This window comes from Sparus aurata, chromosome 9, assembly GCF_900880675.1.
Source record: "Sparus aurata chromosome 9, fSpaAur1.1, whole genome shotgun sequence".
In the NCBI taxonomy this organism is placed as follows: Eukaryota; Metazoa; Chordata; class Actinopteri; order Spariformes; family Sparidae; genus Sparus; species Sparus aurata.
The window spans coordinates 18,205,961-18,224,759 of record NC_044195.1 but is presented as its reverse complement, the minus strand read 5'-3'; the positions used below and the strand labels follow the sequence as shown (position 1 = coordinate 18,224,759).

At 40.3% G+C, this 18,799-nt stretch overlaps 1 protein-coding gene across 1 annotated transcript in view; it reads right to left on the bottom strand.

Annotated features, from left to right (window-relative positions):
* pde11a (phosphodiesterase 11a) overlaps positions 1–18,799 on the bottom strand; it is a 43,137-nt gene that overhangs the window by 22,024 nt on the left and 2,314 nt on the right. Inside the window, exons 3-7 of the mRNA XM_030427817.1 lie at positions 8,117–8,206; positions 7,351–7,491; positions 6,135–6,199; positions 4,010–4,142; positions 2,353–2,428 (exon numbers count right to left, since the gene is read on the bottom strand). Of these exons, the coding sequence (XP_030283677.1) occupies positions 2,353–2,428; positions 4,010–4,142; positions 6,135–6,199; positions 7,351–7,491; positions 8,117–8,206 (505 nt within the window). The remainder of the gene's footprint in view (positions 1–2,352; positions 2,429–4,009; positions 4,143–6,134; positions 6,200–7,350; positions 7,492–8,116; positions 8,207–18,799) is intronic.

Genomic DNA, 18,799 nt, shown 5'->3' with positions numbered 1-18,799 from the left:
AAACCCGCCACCGAAGTGACATTTTAATTCCAATGTATGACTGGAGATCCAAAGAAGTGAACCGGGATTCTGAACAATTTTCATTAAGGTGTCATTAAATCTAAAACACAGGGTTGATGTCCTCTCGGATCTGTTATGGCGCCGCGCATAAGCAAACCGAATGACTGCTCAGAGCCCTGTGGCGACCACATAGTCTTTAACTACACCACATTCCCATTGTCACAGGTGTTATTTCACCAAAAAAAACGTAATATGATGATAATTTACAGCTCCATTAGAAGTTTTACATTGATGGCCAGTTGTGTTGTTTGACTGTTCAATCCTCCAACCTCCTCAGTTCAATGTTAAAGGTCCAGTGTTTAGGATTTAGAGGGAACTGTTGGCAGAAATAGAATATGATATTCATAATTATGCTTTCATTGATATATAATCATCAAGAATCATCCAGTTTTCATCAACTTAAAATGAGTCTTTTACATCTGCAGAGGTAGCGGGGCGTCTTCTACAGAGTTGACCTTGTTGTTAGGCCATGTTTGTACAGTAGCCCATAGCAGACAAATTAAACACTGGCTCTAGAGAGGGCCTTGTTGTCCATGTTTATGCCCTGGTCAGTTACCCGCTTAAACTAAGATTTCAACACATTTTTTTTTTGCCAATTCTGATAGTTTAATTAAAATCATAATACTGGTCTGGTGTTCAGTCAGCATCTGAGAAATCTGAATCCTGACGCCTCAAACTGCAAGAAAACCCCTGACAAGTTGTACGTGCTGACCAGCCCTACTTCTGAGCGACCAGTGCAGGTTGATCATGAGCTACAAAATCAGTCGTCACAATCAAACTGTGGCATGATGGGGATTTGGGGGTGTGCTCATCAATTTGGAAATTAGCAGGGTGTGATGACGTGGATTTTTTGGACTAGTCTGGTTATTTCTGAGTCATCGCTGACATCTCCATTTTTTTACAGAACAAAATGGTTATTCAGGCGAACATTCTTTTGGTAAAAGAATTTCAAAAATCAGCTGCCTATATTAAAACAACTTTCATGCATATGATAAAGGACATGCTAATGATAACAAACATGAAAGGTCATTATTGTTAAACAGGATTTCTTTTGGTTATATTTTGAAAGAGCCGGCTGTAACCTTGGCAGATGACACAGAGACATCCTTGACTTGAGAATTTCATCTCCTGCTGCTTTGTTTGTATAACGTTTTTTTTTTTTTTTTCTTTCTCTCCGGAAATCCTCAGGTGCCACCCACACACGCTACCTTTCTTTCGCCCTTCACTCTTTCTGTTTTTCTTCCGCTTCCCTCTCCCCTCCCCAACAAACGCACTTACACCTACGCTTAAAAAAAGAAAAGAAAAGCAACATGGTCTTAACCGACCATCTGCGGCAGATATGCTGATCATTTTGCACTCGAAAAAAAAATAATGACTTCCTGCGTCAGACCTCAGTGGACCAAGCGGAGCTGCTACCATTGCCCCTCGCTGCAATATCCAGCACCAAAACCAGACGAAGAAATCAATGATTTATCAGAGTGTCAGTGTGGTGTTAGCCCGGGGCTGAAACACGAAGCACACAGAGGGAAGATGGGAACTCCACCTCCGAGTGTGGAGTGATGCTGCAGCGTGGATCTAATCACACACATGCAGCCTCAGCTGAACACATGCTCAAGCCCCTCTTTACCTTATTGTCCACTCTGCAAAAACAAAATGTTCTATACCTGCATTATGAGTGTGTGTGAACTCTGCACGATTCATCATGGATGCACAAATGGTCAAAAGTATGTGGACATCCCTATCTTTAGGTTTGTGTTAATCCCATTAGCTCAAGTGAAGGTCAATCTTAATGCTACATCATACAGTGACATTTCATGTCATTATGTACTTCCAACAGTTTGGGTAAGGTGCTTTCTTGCTAAACACAGCAATGTTTCTGTCCCCAGAGTGAGATCCATACAGAAAGTTTGTGTGGAAGAACTTGACTGACGTGCACAGAGACTGACCCCGACATCCTAAACCACACCTATTCAACTGGCAGCTCCTGGAATGATGCGGCCTTTTAACAACCTCATCATGGCCCTCTGATCATTTTGTTAGTAGGCTAATTAGCCCATTGATTAGTTATGTCTGTTGGTAAGCACAAAAAAACTCTTACCATTACAAGGTTGTTTAAGCGGAGGGAATGTACGACAATCAAACTATAAGCCTACTTCTAGATTAAGAACAAGCATTTTTTTCTCCTTTTTTCTCTTATTTTGTTGAGGAAACTAATAAACAAAGCGGGGAAAAAAATAGGTTAGCTTAACATCCGTCCATCCGACACTTGTGAAGCTAGATATGGTAACTTACCAATGATTTGGTGGTTGCTGTTCCATATAGGCACACAAAGCACAGAGCGGATGTGGAAGTCTGAGAACTGGTCTGCCTGAGAAGAGTGGGAGTGTAAAAACAGAATCAAATGACAATTAACTGCAATATCCCCCCCAAAATACTTCCTTTTCTTTGCACTGTACTCTGGTTTTAGCTTTCAGTATAAATAGAACTGGGTATTGATCCTTCAACCCAGCAAAACTTTTTTCACGTCCCCCTGGGCTTCAGGAACTTTTGATGACGTTTTACAATCACACAATTCATTTATTAACCAAGAAGATGACTGGCAAATTAATCAGTTATGAAAATAATGCAGCAGGTTGCAGCTCCATTTGTTTACCATTTTCTTTAATCTGCTGGCTCTACATTTATAATATATAATGCTCATTTTAAACAGTAAGATTTTAAACATCTTGAGATAACTGCTTTGTATATGTGATGCATTTGATTTGTTTATATTCTTCAAAGTAAGATTGAATACATGAACCCGTTACAAGACTCAAGTGTGGTATGAGCACAAGTATTGAAAGATTTTAAATGATACCCATCTCTCTAGTATGAAATTATATTTTCACCACTGGAGTATTAACTAAGAGCAAGGCTATACAGAAATATAGGATCTGCAGGATGTAGAGTACAGTAACAACTTTAAAAACTAGAAGCAGGAAGTTGTTGCCCTCTGGAAGCATTTCCACCCAGTACACATTTTCCATTTTTCTGTCACTGCTGCTAAAGGTTGACCATGTCAACCTTTGCTGCCTGCAGCTGGATGCAGAGTGGATCGCTGTGCTAGCCGCTGTGGGATTTTGCTTAGGCCTGTGCAGCGTCAGCAGCGGCCGCTGCAGTTAACACCTCCTGGTTTGAAAAGGCCTTTATCCCACAGAGATCAATTAACAGCTGACAAATGAGAAAAGGGGGTAGTATGCAATTTCTCATCATGTGGTAACAAAAGAAAAAAAAATAACAATAATTTAAAAATAATGAACTAATGGAATTCAATTTTTTTTTTTAAATGGAAATCAAAGGCAGCTGGAATTCTACATTTGGTCTTGAAGAGATGACTTCAAAATGACTTTATTAGTTCTACTCACTGGCAGCCATCGAAATTTTCACACCTGCATGAGTCCTTAAGGTCATGACACATGAGATCAGGTGATCACATGAGAGTCCAATTAATCAAGGTGTAAACCATTAATAAATCATTTTGAACTGAATGTTAGGACAGCATCATAAACTGATAAGCATCTGAGGGGCAGATGTAAAAGTTTGACACTGATGGTCTCCTTTATTTCTATCTACAAATCAAAATGCATACTAACAATGCCATCCTGACGTCGCTCCCCAGGCAGCTTCACAGCCACTAATTAACCCCATGTCATGTCCCTTATCGACTCGCATGTGACATCAGCGTGTGAACCTCCCACAGAGGTTTAGAGATCCTGTGAGTCCACACATACCAGCGGTAAAACATCTTCAGCACCGAGCAATCAGCCCGGTTTTGATCGAATGATAACTGAATGATAATCGCCACGGGCATATTTCATACTGGCGCTTCTGTAACACTCGTTGAGATTATTTCACTTTGCCACATTCCCAGTGATGTCAAATTTGAAAGGTGTGTTATTTTTCTGTATACCTCAGCATCAAAGCGAGGATCCTGATAGGCATCACTGATGTTCACGGGCAGTCCTGTGGAAGCTACCAGCTCTGCAATGCTGTTGTTGATGAGCCAGTCTGAGTACGACGATTTCTCCATACTATCTTTGAAACTACGGGTCAGAAAAGAAGAAAGGGAAGATGACGAAAGGAACTCAACAGAAGAAACAACACTGGAAAAAAATCTGTCACGTTCACATTCACACATTTGACCTGCACGGCAAGTTCCAGCCTCATAGATAGAAATGTGCAGTTGCTATAGGGTTGACGCTGATTTCTGGACCATTTAACAGATTTTTTCACGGAACAACGAGCTGATGAACCAACTGATGTAGAAAGAGCAATGAAAAAGAGTTCAATGGTGTCTCCACAAGTGTCCAAGACAGCCAGTTCATGAGTTATGAGGGGACGTGGCATATGGTGTGAATCTGTTCAGAAGCTACAGTACGCACCTTTAGAAGACAAGTGACATGAACAGAGTAATTAGCACACACACACACACACACACACACACCCACACACGCTTGACCTCTATGCCAAACAACAACTCAACCGACAGGAGACTGAAGGTTGCAGATTTTAAAAAAAAATCCACAAACACACACAGCAAAAAAAATGTTGTGTTCAAGTAAAACATATTTTATTGTCTTTCACACCTGAACTGCAAGCTTGCAAAAGGCCTTTATTTCTTAGTCCTCCTTGCGGACTTCCTCTTTTGCGTTGACTTGCATTTAATGAACTTCTCCTGCAGTAGATATCAGTGAGCTTCTCCTGCAGCTTATGAAGTAATTAAAAGTTAATTGTGTGATTGTCTTCCTTATTGCGCGAACGCCCCCACACTCTGCCATAGAAACACCTGCATCCCTGCGCACACTTCCCATTCACATTAACCGCAGTCAGCACTCGCTGACTTTTTGCCTTCAAACGCAACAGGGTAAACGCTCAGCGTGGTTCACTTTGTCTCTAGAATAAAGACAGAGAGACACCGATGTCAGATCTTCTAAATCCCACTGATCTGGTGTTCCAGCTGTGTGTGGATGTGAAACCCACACTGAGCAGGGACTAAACCTCATCAGTCTGACGGCTAGGAAGCCTCACCGTCCTTTTTTCTCTCTTGCTCTCTTCATTCTGCCTGTCTCTTGTCTGTCATTTAGCTGCCACAGACAAACTAGCAAGCACTGTATACTCACTCAACGTTATTCTCCCCATGGGGGCGGCTAGGGATTGTAAGGCACATTACAAATCCTACAGTACGCTTCGCCTTCTGACACCAAATTTATAAACTTAATTACACACATAAATCTGGCACAGCAGCGCTTGTTATTCAGATGTAAACCTGTAGCATCATCACGGAGATACTGTACTTTTGTCACTTCAGCTTGGTTTGAAATGGGTTTTTTTTTGTTTTTTTTTTACTTGAATTCACAAACTGGCTGTTTGTTTAAATGTGAACTCAGAAACACGGATCAGCAGGGAGTATGTGTTTGGCCAGGAAGACCTAATTGGCCTGTCAAGAAGAGTGACATTTCTCTGATTACTACTAATTTCTTACTATTGGTATTTATTTATTTTTATTTTGGGGTAATGATTACTGCCCTGAAGTTATTGTATCAGTCAAGGAAAGTGCAGGGCTCGGGGGATATTTTGTCTTCCTTTCAGCGTTGGTTTTCATCCATAAACATCCCACACAATATTAAGCCTCTCTTCCGCCACTCAGCCATGCCTAGCAGTGGAGAGAAGCAGCAAAAACCCAATTAAGACGGGCTCCTACAGTATGCCTCCTATTCAGAATCAGCACATTACTCCCACAGCACTACAGAATATTTAATTTTTTCTTTTCATACTTCCCTTATTTTTTTTGTCCTTGATGGAAGCTTTACACATTCAAACAAGGCTCTGCGCAGAACGTACACAAGCCGAAGGCAAACAAAGGTGGAGCTATGACTATTCGGTGAAAAGGCTACTGGTGTGAGAAGTGGTGGGAAATGATGGCTAGGGGGGAAATGAAGAGCTAATGAAAAGCTAATGGAAAGCTACGTTTTACATCAGGCCGCATGTTATTGGGGTGGAAGAGTGGAATGTTACACTGAAACATAAAGACATACCTGCTTTCAGTGTCTGCACTACACTTTGGCGACAGGAGCTCAAATGACTTGGTGAACTTCACCACCTGGAAGATTTGAAAAGGCAGAAATCACTAATGTAGGAATGTACACAATATTATTCACTGATAGAAGTGAGGCAAGGAGAAAAAAAATTGTCTGGACAACAAAAAAGTCAAATTGAGTTCATTTTGACAGATACTTCTATACAAGTCTTGATTTTATTGGGAATGATAATGATGATGTGATTTCCTCTGGAAGAAAAGTATTTTCCCCTTACGTCGGGGGAATATGATTTGTAGGTTAGAGGATCTCTATAGCAACACAATGCTTCAATTATAATGGTGTGTTGTGACTCATAACCTTTATCAAAAACTGCAGCTTCTGTACTTTGATATTACACTTGGCCATATTGAGATATCTATAATACTTTAATTAATTGGACGTGATTTTGACGTGCACAAAATCAGTGGTGGAAAAAGTGTTTCCATCCTTTACTTAAAGGTGCATTATGTGTGAATTTTAGTGGAAAACTAATTGAAAGAGTCACTAAAATTATCAACAGAATGTGAGGAAATAACAGTTTGGCATTATGACATCATCTAACTGTATGCATTGTGTTGCAGAGATATCAACTGAAGTTAGCATGCTAACCAGCTAGCCCCAGCTCATCCTGGTCCACAGCTCCTGTGCTAGTTGTTTAAACACCCAAACTCCCCCGGTGCTTCAAGCTCCCTGTCCTGACTGCTAACTGCACGGCTAACTGAGCTAACTAGCAGACAGCAGCTACAGTTAGCGGTTGCTCTGTTGACATGCTGCCCACTTTTGGTGTGGGTATGAATTTGACAGGTGGGCAAGCCTTACATTTTGCATCTCAACATAAAAGTACATGTACGGCAATGTAAGAATAATGAGGTAAATGTGCTGCATTTGAAATCTGCTTTGGTACAAGAGTATCACTAACAACATGGACCTAAAATATCCAACATAAAAGTAGCTGTTTTACAGTAGGAGTGCCCTTGAATGTGTAAGCAGAATGTTACTGTTGTGGATGCTCGAGGTGAAGTATGTTTTAACTACTTTATAAACAGTCAAAATTGTATTTGAGTGCAGTACTTGAGTAAATGTGCTTTGTTGTTTTCCACCACTGCACAAATGTACCAGACAGACACACACATACACACACACACATACAGCAGAGTAAAAACAAAAACCATACCGGTGACTCAATGTCCTCAAGCAGCTGAACAGAGCAGCGCTCACACTTTAGCAATGTCTGGGCACGGTGCATGATCTTCCTGACAATCTTCTCCAGGTCAGTCTGCTCTTCGAACAGGTCATTGACTACCTCCAAGAGTGCCTGAGCACCAGAGACAGAGAAAGATACCGCTGACATCACTCCCAACAATCTGAGCCGCATGCTGCTGAAAAAACTAAATCAGAAATCCTTCACCATCTAATACTGCAGACCCTTTAAATTAACATGTTTTTCCACACTCAGGTGAAACCATAAACCAGCAGGATGATATAATGTTATTAGTTTTGCCAATAAAAGTAAATTAGGCCTTTTATCTGAGGTAGTGCCAATCCAATTTTAATACACAAGCACATAAAATTCACATGATGTAAGGGGAGCTCCTCTCATTTCTCTCCTCTGTTCTCTGAGCTGTGTTCTCATTATGTTCTCTTCCATCACAGATCAATGTGTGACATAAATTAGTGCATCTCTTAACATTCCCTCTGAGATTTAGACCATGGACCGGGCCCTATAGTCTGGATACCGGCCCATCCCCCACCACAGATCCGGAGAGAAAACGTCCATGCAGGGCCGCGTGCTGCTCCGTGATCCCCCACTGCAGTGGCAGCAAGTGGGCTGCTGCTGATCAATACTCAGCCTCAATGTCAGCATCAGGGGGGAGGAAGTAATGCTGATCCTAGTGAAGGGGGGGGGGGGTTATTATCCTGGTTGGCCCTGTGGCCCTTACCCGGCTCCTGTCGTACTCCTTCCTCGAGGCGGCGAAGAGTTGGGCGTTGGAGATCGCAATGCCACAGAAGGGCAGGTACATCTGCAGCACCTGTGGACATGATGAACAGATGATTTAGAGAAAAACAGAATGATTTATCTAAGATGGTACCTCGCAAAATAACTGCTAACACTTAAAGACTTTAGTAGCTGTATTTGTTTAATGTAGGCGTGTAATCTTCACTGACATGCTGCATGCACCTTTAATATTACTTTCAGAATATCTTTAAAGGTATCCTGTGGTGACGCACGACAACAAACAGCCCCACTAAAGGTTTCACACCATTCCTCACAGAGCTGCTGAAATGAGCCAAGAAGAAGGTGGCTGGTAAACAGGACTGTAAACAATGTAGGAGGACGGAAATGCATCCGACACATTTGTGAGAGCTCAAGCACACACAGTGTGTTTTGGTGAGAAACACTGGACGATTCGTTAGAAAACTCGTATTTTTGTAGCACATTTTAGAACCAGTGATACAGTTCGGAAAAAAAAAAAAACGAACAAGAAACAATACATGCATGAGTGATATTTTCACCCAAGAAAAACATAGCGTTTGAACTGGAACAAATAAGAAATGGTCTTTCATTGGCATCATTACTCGCCAGGAAAAATAAATCAATCCAACTGACATTTTACCATTTGACTGAATAGTCTGACTTACTGCGCCGCGGGCTGATAACATAAATTCCTTATTTCACTCATATTTTTCGTCCCATAAATAATGTAATCACCTGATGACTATAGTTAATGTGTGTCCGGAAATCGAATCAACGCCCTACGAGTTTGGAATCGAACTACATTTCTCTCTTCATAATGAACATTGATATGCAAGCACGCTCTAAAGAGGATGCGGCGAGGCGGCCTGCACACTGCACGCCGTTAAAGACAGCTGTGATGTGCGCACACAGGTTGACTTCTATACAATCCGTGCGCAGTGCGGCCTTATCTGAGAGACACTCAGCCCCCATAACATGGAATCAATAGAATTTAGGTTGTGTGCTCCCTTACTCTGCCTCTTTGTTTGGCTATCTATCTTTAGCATCTGGCTGCTGTGTCAACAATACAATCAGTACAACAAACCCAGTAATATTTACCAGCCTTCAGCGTGACCTGAGGGTAGGGACACTACAACAATACATGAATGGGAAGTTACTCAGCTGTGGCCGCTGATACAGGGATATCTCTTTCAGCTTTTAGAAAAAGATAATGCATCAGTTACTCATCAGACACAAAATGAACATGTAAAGAACAACATCCTATAGCACCGCGTCGATAACTGGGAAGCAACTCATAAAATATTTTTTTAGGTAGTCCCCATGAGTGAGGGAAGATGTCATGAGGAGTTAGATAGGCAGGAAATGAGAAAACTAATACTGGCTATTTCTATTTGTTTGACATGCACTAATGAAAAGTTATGAAACACGTTCAACTTTCAGGATTATACATCCGGCGCTTCTTCTGCACTCTCACAATCGATTCATAAATTCACATGACACCCTGACAAGTCTAATTGCCGGGGTCATGATAATTGTAGACCTAAAAATGGCATCACAGATGGGAAAAGGTTGAGAACCCCTCTGCTCTAATTGCTGCAATTTCTCTTTACAATCCTCCTGGGTTGGCTACATATCTTTAATCTCACAGTTTCAGTGGTGGTATGGCCGATATCTGAATGTAAAGAGCAGGCTGACATTGTGGCAAGAACGTATTGTTTATACTGAGGAGAGAGTCCAGTTACAAAGGAGGAAAAGATCAAGGGAACGTATATGAAGCATACATGTTCATACATATAAATCAGGCTACGGATGCTCAGAAATGTGTAAACCTTATCCTACAAAGAGGGCTTAAATTATATAGTATTGCCACTCTTCTTTAGAATATTGGTGTTGTTGATTGGTTTTACCGGTTTGTTGAATTTTCAGAGCTTTATCGTTTTTTTTTTAAATAACTTTTTTTGACAAGCGCCAAACTGTTCAGCATGCTGTGAAGCATCTAATTATGACAAAAGAAGAAGACGAAGATTGTTAACCTTAACACTGAATCACAACCACCTTTTCCGTTCTGACTTTTAGTTTGAGAATAAAAGAGTATATTTATTCCAGCCAGAGAGAAGCAATCAAACTAGGCGTTTGTGTGGTTATGAGGTTATGAGATTATTTTCCTGTTGAATGGATTCTCAAAGGTTTACACCACCCCTCTCCATCTGATCGTAAACTCGTTCAAATGGGGATGGGGTCCCCGGATGCGGATTGAGGGGGTTACTTGAGGCGTTTTTATTCTGATTATCGGTGGAAAATTAAAGGTCCGTGTAGACGCAGCTCATGATTCTCACTGCTCGTGCACCGCACCAGAACAAATACATTTCTTCTGCTCTGGCATGTCGCGCTGATGTGCACATGATGACACCGTTTAGAATATGCAAAGTGGAAATCAAATCACTAAATTAAAAAGCATTTCCAATCATTATGTGACGTGAGCGATCACTCTGTCAAGCTAAATGAGTAAATTAACTTAACGCACTTCATTCAGTTATTATATATAATCAAGCACCTTAACGCAATTGTTTTCAGGGGTGGAAAACACACAACGGCTAACAATAAGCACATACATAAGGCTACTCCAGCTGTCCTATGGAATTCTCTAATAATGATCTTCCAGAAAGACAGTGACCATCAATAGCCCCAGCAGGAGGAGATTCATTAGCGAGCAGGACTTTGGGGATCTGGCTATGGATCTGCCAGGCAAACCCAAGAAAAGCACTGCTCTCTCTAATTACATCCTGTCAGGCGGGGCCATTATACAAGGTTGCATTACAAACAAGACGTTTTTGCCTAGAGACCTGTAGACTAACCAGTAAAGAGTGGTTTAATAATGAAACTAACTGGCCAAGGCCTTAGGGACAGTCAGTTCCTCAGACCCAAACGACTTCCTTTTTCTAAAGCTGGAATTTCTTATGAGGCACGCCAAGGAAAATTACACAGCCAACACTTTCTTTCTCCACTTACAACGCGAATAGCTACTACTATCAACTACTAGTTGATTAAAACGCTGTAGCTTAAGATGAAAAGCCATCGTTGTTTCAGCCGAGAATGGTTCTCCGGAATCAAAATGAAGCTCTCCATTTCCTCTGGTACCATATTGGACTCCCTCGCTTGTGTCAGCAAAGCGAACATCAGTACTGTAAATACACTTAGCAATGATTGCTTCTTTTCAAGGTGACATCAAATATTTAAACAACAGGAAACTACACCTCAACAAATCTTACAAAGCAAGTTTATATTATTATTACCTACACAAACAGTGAACAGGACACACTGCAACATGAGTAACTTCACAGAAAATGTACATTCCTCCCGTTCTACCACAAAAAGATTTACACATCTTTCATACAATCAACTTTAGTATTTAAAACATATTGAATTGACTGGCTGTAATTTATGGGCATTGACACAACACAGCCGATAGACACTGTAGGAGACCACAAGCGCTGTTCAATAGCTATTATTCGTGAATAATTTAACTGTTCCACACATCACAGGTACATGGAAAAAAAGGCAGGAGCAAAGAGAGGGCAGCAGTGAATTTTGCATCAGTGCAGTAATGATCAAGACGGATCAAGTCTTTATATATAAATACTCCTCAGACTCTTGTTCTTGAGGCGTGAAGCCTTCAACTTAATTCTGCAAAAAATGTGAAACTATTCAAACTGCAATCACTCTTTTGAGGGGTTCTTGAACTTAACGTTGATCTTTCTTTTAGAAGATTAACTTTAATTGATGACAAGAGCGTAAAAACAGAGACTTGCATTTTCTTCAAATTTCCACAAATGAAAATAGTAAGATAAAGAAAATACTTTAATATCAGTTATTCATATCATAGTCTAATGATTTAAATGTTTGATTATATGATATACTTCAATAATAGATAATAAAAGCTATAAAGGTGAATTAAGTGGGAACATGACTTTATCTTGTGTCAAGACGAGAGTTTACTTTCCCAAACAGTAAGGTTGATGTAGTCATGGAATTTATTCACAAAACGTATCATCGTCAGTAACATCAGTGTCCTGCCACCTTGATACAAAGCTGTGTACACACCCGAATTTCACGTCTTAGAAAATTGGTGTAATCACTTAGTACCTATTATTAAGAATTACTTATTGAACGAATAAGCCAATCAACCGTAGAGTGTAATGTTGTTTATTGTGATGGTTATGGGCTTATTTGTATGTTGAAGACCAGGAAATTAAGTCAATGAGTGTAACTTTCTTTCTTAGCTGATGTTGTCTCCATACCATTTGTCCCCTTTGTTTTAAGTGTGGGACTACAGTGAATTTCAATGAATTTGGCTGAAATTCACTGTAGAATTATGAAGCTCCTCACTCGCTTGCCCCTTTGGGGGGATTTGCTTAATGAAGATGAACCATGGTTGAAATCTATTTTTGGTCTGTAGATGCTCCATCTTTGACACATACTGTACATGTGAAGGTTAACTCTATTTTTTATTGAAAAATGGCGTAACTGTTTTCTTCTCTGCCGTGTTATTGTTAGTGTGAGTGCTTAGAAAGTCTGGGCATCCGCTCAGAAATGGTAACTATTCTTGGAGGCTATAAACTGTCAAAAACTTCTTCTAAATAATCCTTTGTGAAAAAAAAGTATCATCTGCTCCATTTGTTGAATTGTTGCCAGCCCTGCCCCTTAAAATGTTTGTCACTTCAAGCCCAAACTGGCAGTAATAACTCTGATTTTGTCGTGCTGCTCAGTGGGAGCAGTGGGGAGTGTGAGCCACAGTTCGTTATATCAAAGTCAGAGATCAAACTGAATGCAGCCACAGAGCAAAATCTTTATTACTCCTGGGGGGGACCATGCATTTGGTCATGTCTGTGTTTGTCAGTGTGTCGGTGAGTTTATCTGTCCATAGCTAATCTCACATTTTTGTGCACATGTATGACTGTGTGATCTGACCTCTCATCGTTGTGATGATTTACAATTTCTGAAAAAACTATTTAATTGACAGCTCTGTTTTATACCACCATTGACAGCTGACTCTTCACCGGACGGTAGGAATTACAAACGATCCAACAACTGCTTTAGTTTTCCCCAAGACACACCTGGTGGAAAGCAGTGCACTCAGTGTAAGCGCTTGTTCTACACTGAGGTTGTGATGATGTCTTTCAGGCATTCAAAGCAGGTTATCAAGGCTCGAGTGAGCCTTGATTTTGTGTGTTACATACGTAGACGCCATCATTAGGTGCTCACAAAGCATTTAAGTAAGTAATTTAATTTAGACTTCATTTACATAGCATCAGTAACCATACAATACTAGATTTTTTTTTAACTGCTCTTGCTTTTAGGTTGAATCAAAAATTAAACTAGGGTGTTTATTTATATTTTTAGTACATAGTTTTACTACATAGATGGGATAAGATCCAAGTTAGTCCAAATGTTTGGCATTTACATTTTAGGAGTTTGATTTAAAGGGTATGTATCTTTGTGTATAAACCAGCAATCAGAGAAATCACAGGTGGTGAGCTTGATTGGTATGAATCACTGTGTTCTAGAAACTTTTTCATTATACAATCACACAGTGTTGTCTGTTGGACACACAATACCTAAATTCAAATGTGCGCTTATCCTACATGCAGAGAAACGGTTCTAACCAAGGCAACCAACAATCAGCCTTATATCTAGCTGTATGCGTTCGCAGTTGGTATAACAGTCTCTTGTTTTGAGAGTTATCCAGGAAGATATCACAATTTGTTGCAGTAGGTGGACATCTCCTACTTTGGTGTCCCACAAGGTTCAGTTTTAGGTCCTCTTCTGTTTTCACTTTGAAACAAAATGCCCTCTTTTTATTATTTTGAAATAAAAATGTCTGTGTATTGCAACAGGTTTCATAAAAAAATTAATAAATAACACAAATAAAATGTCAACTGCGTGCGCAAAAAATCCAAATTCCATCGCAGAAGCATCTGTCCAAGTTCTTAAAACATGGCAATATTAGAAATGGAAGAATAGACAAGTCAATACTTCAATTCAGACTCCAAATATTCTTTACCAGCATAGAGTGAAAGCCCTTAATCACCCCACCATCCACAGGTGTGCCTCTCCACATTACAAATCTCATTTTTACAAGAATAACTTTGTAATGAACCAGTTCAGCATGAAGCACTGTTTAAATCTGATTCGATATCCTGCAGGAATGTCTTAAAAACATGTGGCCCAAGCAAAAATTGTGGTCTCTTGATTTTCATTGGTACATTTTGTGAAAGCTGTTATTATGGTATTGCTTTGAGCCAATTTAACAGGAAGTTTGCCAGCCATAGGGAGCACGGCAGTGAGTGGAGAAAGCTCTTTGACAATCGACTCGCAGAGGTGTTAAAATTGGCAAATGACACCTACATGGGGGAAACTCGCATCCCATTCAAAGAAAATTCACAAAAATGTCGTGAATGAAAAATTTTGTGTAGTATATATTGAAAGAAAAAAGTCAAGTGAATTCAAAGTGAAATCAAGATAACAAAAGAAGATGTAGAGATAGCGTGATGGGGTCAGCTTATACACTTAAGAATACCATTAACTATACCATCATCCCAGCTCCCCGAAGGACACTAAGCATATAACGTGTTTAAATGTCCTTTAAATTGCATAAAGAATGTTTGTTTTAATAAATGCACACTAAAGTCTTTAATGACAGCTGTTACTGCAGCATCACTTAATGCTTTGCAAAGTGTGATACATTTTCTTATTACGAGGTCTTCCATAACAGCTGAGCTGCAGCTGTGCTGTGCAGGAAGCTTACTGTGTTCTCTGACGTTAGCGTTGCATTTCATTACTAATTCAGCTGTAGCCATCCCAGGCATTAGTGTGATGTTAATGCAATGTGAAACGTACGCAAAGCATTGGAGAGGGAAAAAAAAAAGAACTCATAATAATCTGCATCTATTATGAACAATGGATAGAGTGTGGAGAGATGGGATCTTGACAGTAGAGCTCCAACAGAGAAAAACATACTTGAAATAAAAACATAAATAAAAAGTGCTGTCAAACCCATCTGTATATAAAAGCACAACTAGCTTTGTGCTTTCATGTTTCATCTTTTTCCCCTTTAGGGGCTAGTGGCTGCAATAGGAGAGGAAGTCAGCGTAACGCTTGTCACCGCCTTTTCCGCTACATCCAGTCAAGTGTGCCGACGGACTGAACACGTGCTCCTCGTGCCTCTCTGATGATGGTGAGAAGTCCAATAAACAACGCCTCAGACACAGAAAACAATTTGGATCAGTGTGAGATGTAACACCCCCACCTACTGCTTCGACTTATTGTATTTGTATATTACATTCATTCACCGACATCTGCGTCTGTTTGTGTTGTTGCGACTGCCAACTTGACTGATCTGTTTACAGACTGAGCTGATTCTCAAAGGGATGAAATAATAAATAGTAGTCACCCGAGAGCGTTGCCTCCGTCCTCTTGGATCATAATAAGTCTGATCAAAAATAGAATATCTGGGGACAGGTCATAGTAACTTCTCTCCATCTGTATCCTGAAGAAAAAAGTACACACATTCACACCTGGAACCTGCCTAGTACCAACCTGATCTGTGGCCATTGATCGATATTTTGCTGGCCTCGACTGTTTGGCAATCGCTCAAAATCACACAAATGGTGAATTCTAAATGGTGACACCGAATCAAAATCTAACACCCTGGCTGTCCCGCTAAGCACTAACCAATTACAGATTCTGCACAGCTTCTACAGAGTTGTTATTCTTGGTGGCATTACAACAAGGTCCTTTGGAAGATACTGCCTGAGGAAAATTTGATGATGCTGAGAGACAGGCTGTGCTAGAAACTGAGCACTGAGACACAGACTGAGGGCAAATATGCTACATGTCAGACTGAGCTGGAGCAATCCTTTAGACAATAAATATCATTTAGCAGTTCGGACAAAGGGACAAACAGAGGAAGGGCAAACTACCTGCTGTTTATGTCACATGTGAGATATTCAGTTTGAAAAGAAAGCAGGACAATATGTGACAAAATGTGACAATATGTGACGTGGCATTGCTTTTTCAGTGTCATCACAACACAAATAAATCTGATTAAAATATAAAACGAAGACCAACCAAAGGCCAGTGCACATAAATAAAATGGTTCTATATTTAATTATATCACTAGTATTTAACAACGGTAATTTTCAGTGTTTAAAAAAATAATCTTTGCTCAGTTTTGTGTTCTGTACAATTTCACAATATTATCCCGATAATCGTCAAAACATTCCTAAAACTTTCAAAACTAAAATTTCACTTATATACATATTGGAATCACTGAAACAACCGTTCAATAAGTATTCATTAACAATCAGCTCCACCTGCACAAATAAAGCATATACATTTAATAGTTTGTAACTCCTAGTATTCATACACGTCTGATTTAACTTGTTTTTGTGTGAGCCAAGCATTCAGCGATGGTGACAGGCTTAGGCAATTCAAGTTATATCAAGAAACCAACATAGGACTGTATGTGAGCGAGCTAGAATAGCTTCATAAATTAATTCATGCAGTGATGTGCACAAGGGGGGGGGGGGCAGTGGCCCCCCCTCGTGACCCAATTGTTGAAAAACGCGTGGTAAATTCCCTCCTGAGAGCCAAAACGCGCGCTAAAGTGCCCTCCTGAGAGCCAAAAAAAGCGTGCCAAAGTGCCCTCTTGGTTGGCAAAACACACTAAACTGCCCCCTTCGCTGGTTAAAACATGATAAACTGACCTCTTGGGAGCAAAATTGCACGCTAAAGTGCCCTCTTAAGAGCCAAAACGCGCGCTTAAGTGCCCTCTTGGGAGCCAAAACGTGCACTAAAGTGCCCTCTTGGGAGCCAAAACGTGCGCTAAAGTGCCCTTTTTTTCGCCCCTGCCCTTCAAAAAGTCTGCGCACACCGCTGAATTCATGTGAGAATATTCACGATTATCTAGATTCAAGATAATCCCGATAACGAAAATTCACTACGCTCAATTTATTGTGAGTGTTTATGTTGTGTCCTCTTCTATAGTAAATTTCCTGAAATACAAATCTAGTATGATAAAAGACAATAAATGACTTGAGAACTGGAAAATCTCAAATCTGAAAGGAAATAACGCTCACTTTGCTAGAAGTCTGAATCACCGCCCACATCCCCGATTTACTCAGCAACTCAAATAATAAGGTAAACACAAAAAGGCATCTCAGTATGAATATTAGGTCACAGACAAGGTTTATCCAACAAAAAAAGAATTCAATGTTCTGTAGCGTGAACCATGCTCCCAGGTCACAAGCCAAATCAAAACAAGAGAAAATCCTCTTTTCAATCTCGACAAATTCATCTTTTTATAAATATATATCTGCTACTGCAAACTCCTGAGCACTCCAACACTGACAGCAAAGAAATATGACATCACTACAGCCCTGCTATGCTTGTGTGCCACTAACACCACGTGACAGCACTTGCCTGCAAAAAAAAACAGCGCAACATCCCTGAAATGCCACACATTAATCATGAAGACGACGATGATTTCACTGCAGGCCTGTTCTTTCCTCTGCATCACGAGCCACAAGAGCAGCTCTGGAAAGTTGTACTTTGCCTCAATCGTGCCTAAGTGCTAACGTCAGCAATACAACAAAAACAATGTCAATAGGCAGATAGTTAGCATGAAATGTTTCTTGAATCTTAGTTTTCGTGTGTTAGTAGCGTGCTAACGTTTGCTAATCAAAACTGGCGGGAACGCCGTTAGTTTTGCAGGTACTTGTTCACTAAAGTGATGACGAGGAACTTTAAGATTCTGGTGGGAACACCGTTAGTTTTGCAGGTAGGAGGTGGTGGGAGACTCAGGATGGATCACAATGAGGTAATGTATTGATATGTGGTTTTATATGTGTCCGGACCCGAGCATGACTATTAATAATGACAATATAACAATAGCAGTCTTTTCGCCGATGGTCTCGTTTGCCGTTACAGGTCATTTATAATCATCAGAGGAATCAGGAGACTGTTTCACTCTGATACTAGGCGACCATAAAATTTGACCTGATGATGGCGCTAATGGATAAATGTAAGGTATCACCTAGATACCTGGATATTGCATGTTCTCCAACGGGGAAAATGTCTCTACCAGCTTTCGTGGAAACTTCGGTCAAAACATTTTACTCTGAGCAAAAATCATCAAGCCATTGAGAGGATCACCAACGTGATCGAGATAGATCCTCCAGCAACTATGAATATCCGTTCCAAATTTGTGATGTGGAGACATTTCAACACAAAAACGTCAACCCTTATAATGGCACTAAAGTAAAATGATCCCTGGTCGTCTTGATTCATCCTCTAACATGAATATACATATTTTCTTTCACAGGCACATAAAAAGTTAGTCTGAAGCCCTGCGTAAGTAGTGATCCTATTTTTACACGACTTAGAAATACCTTGAACCAAGACTGCCTCGAATATTATTTTTATCTGTGGTGTGCTTGATGATGTTGTTTGATTCAGAGATACAAAAACCTCTGTGAAGATGGAAGTCTGAGCAGGAACCAGCTTTACGAGGACTGAGGTGTTAGAAACTTGCTGTAAGTCGAGACAACGTATCGGAATGAACACAAAGGAAAAACATAAAATGATCGTC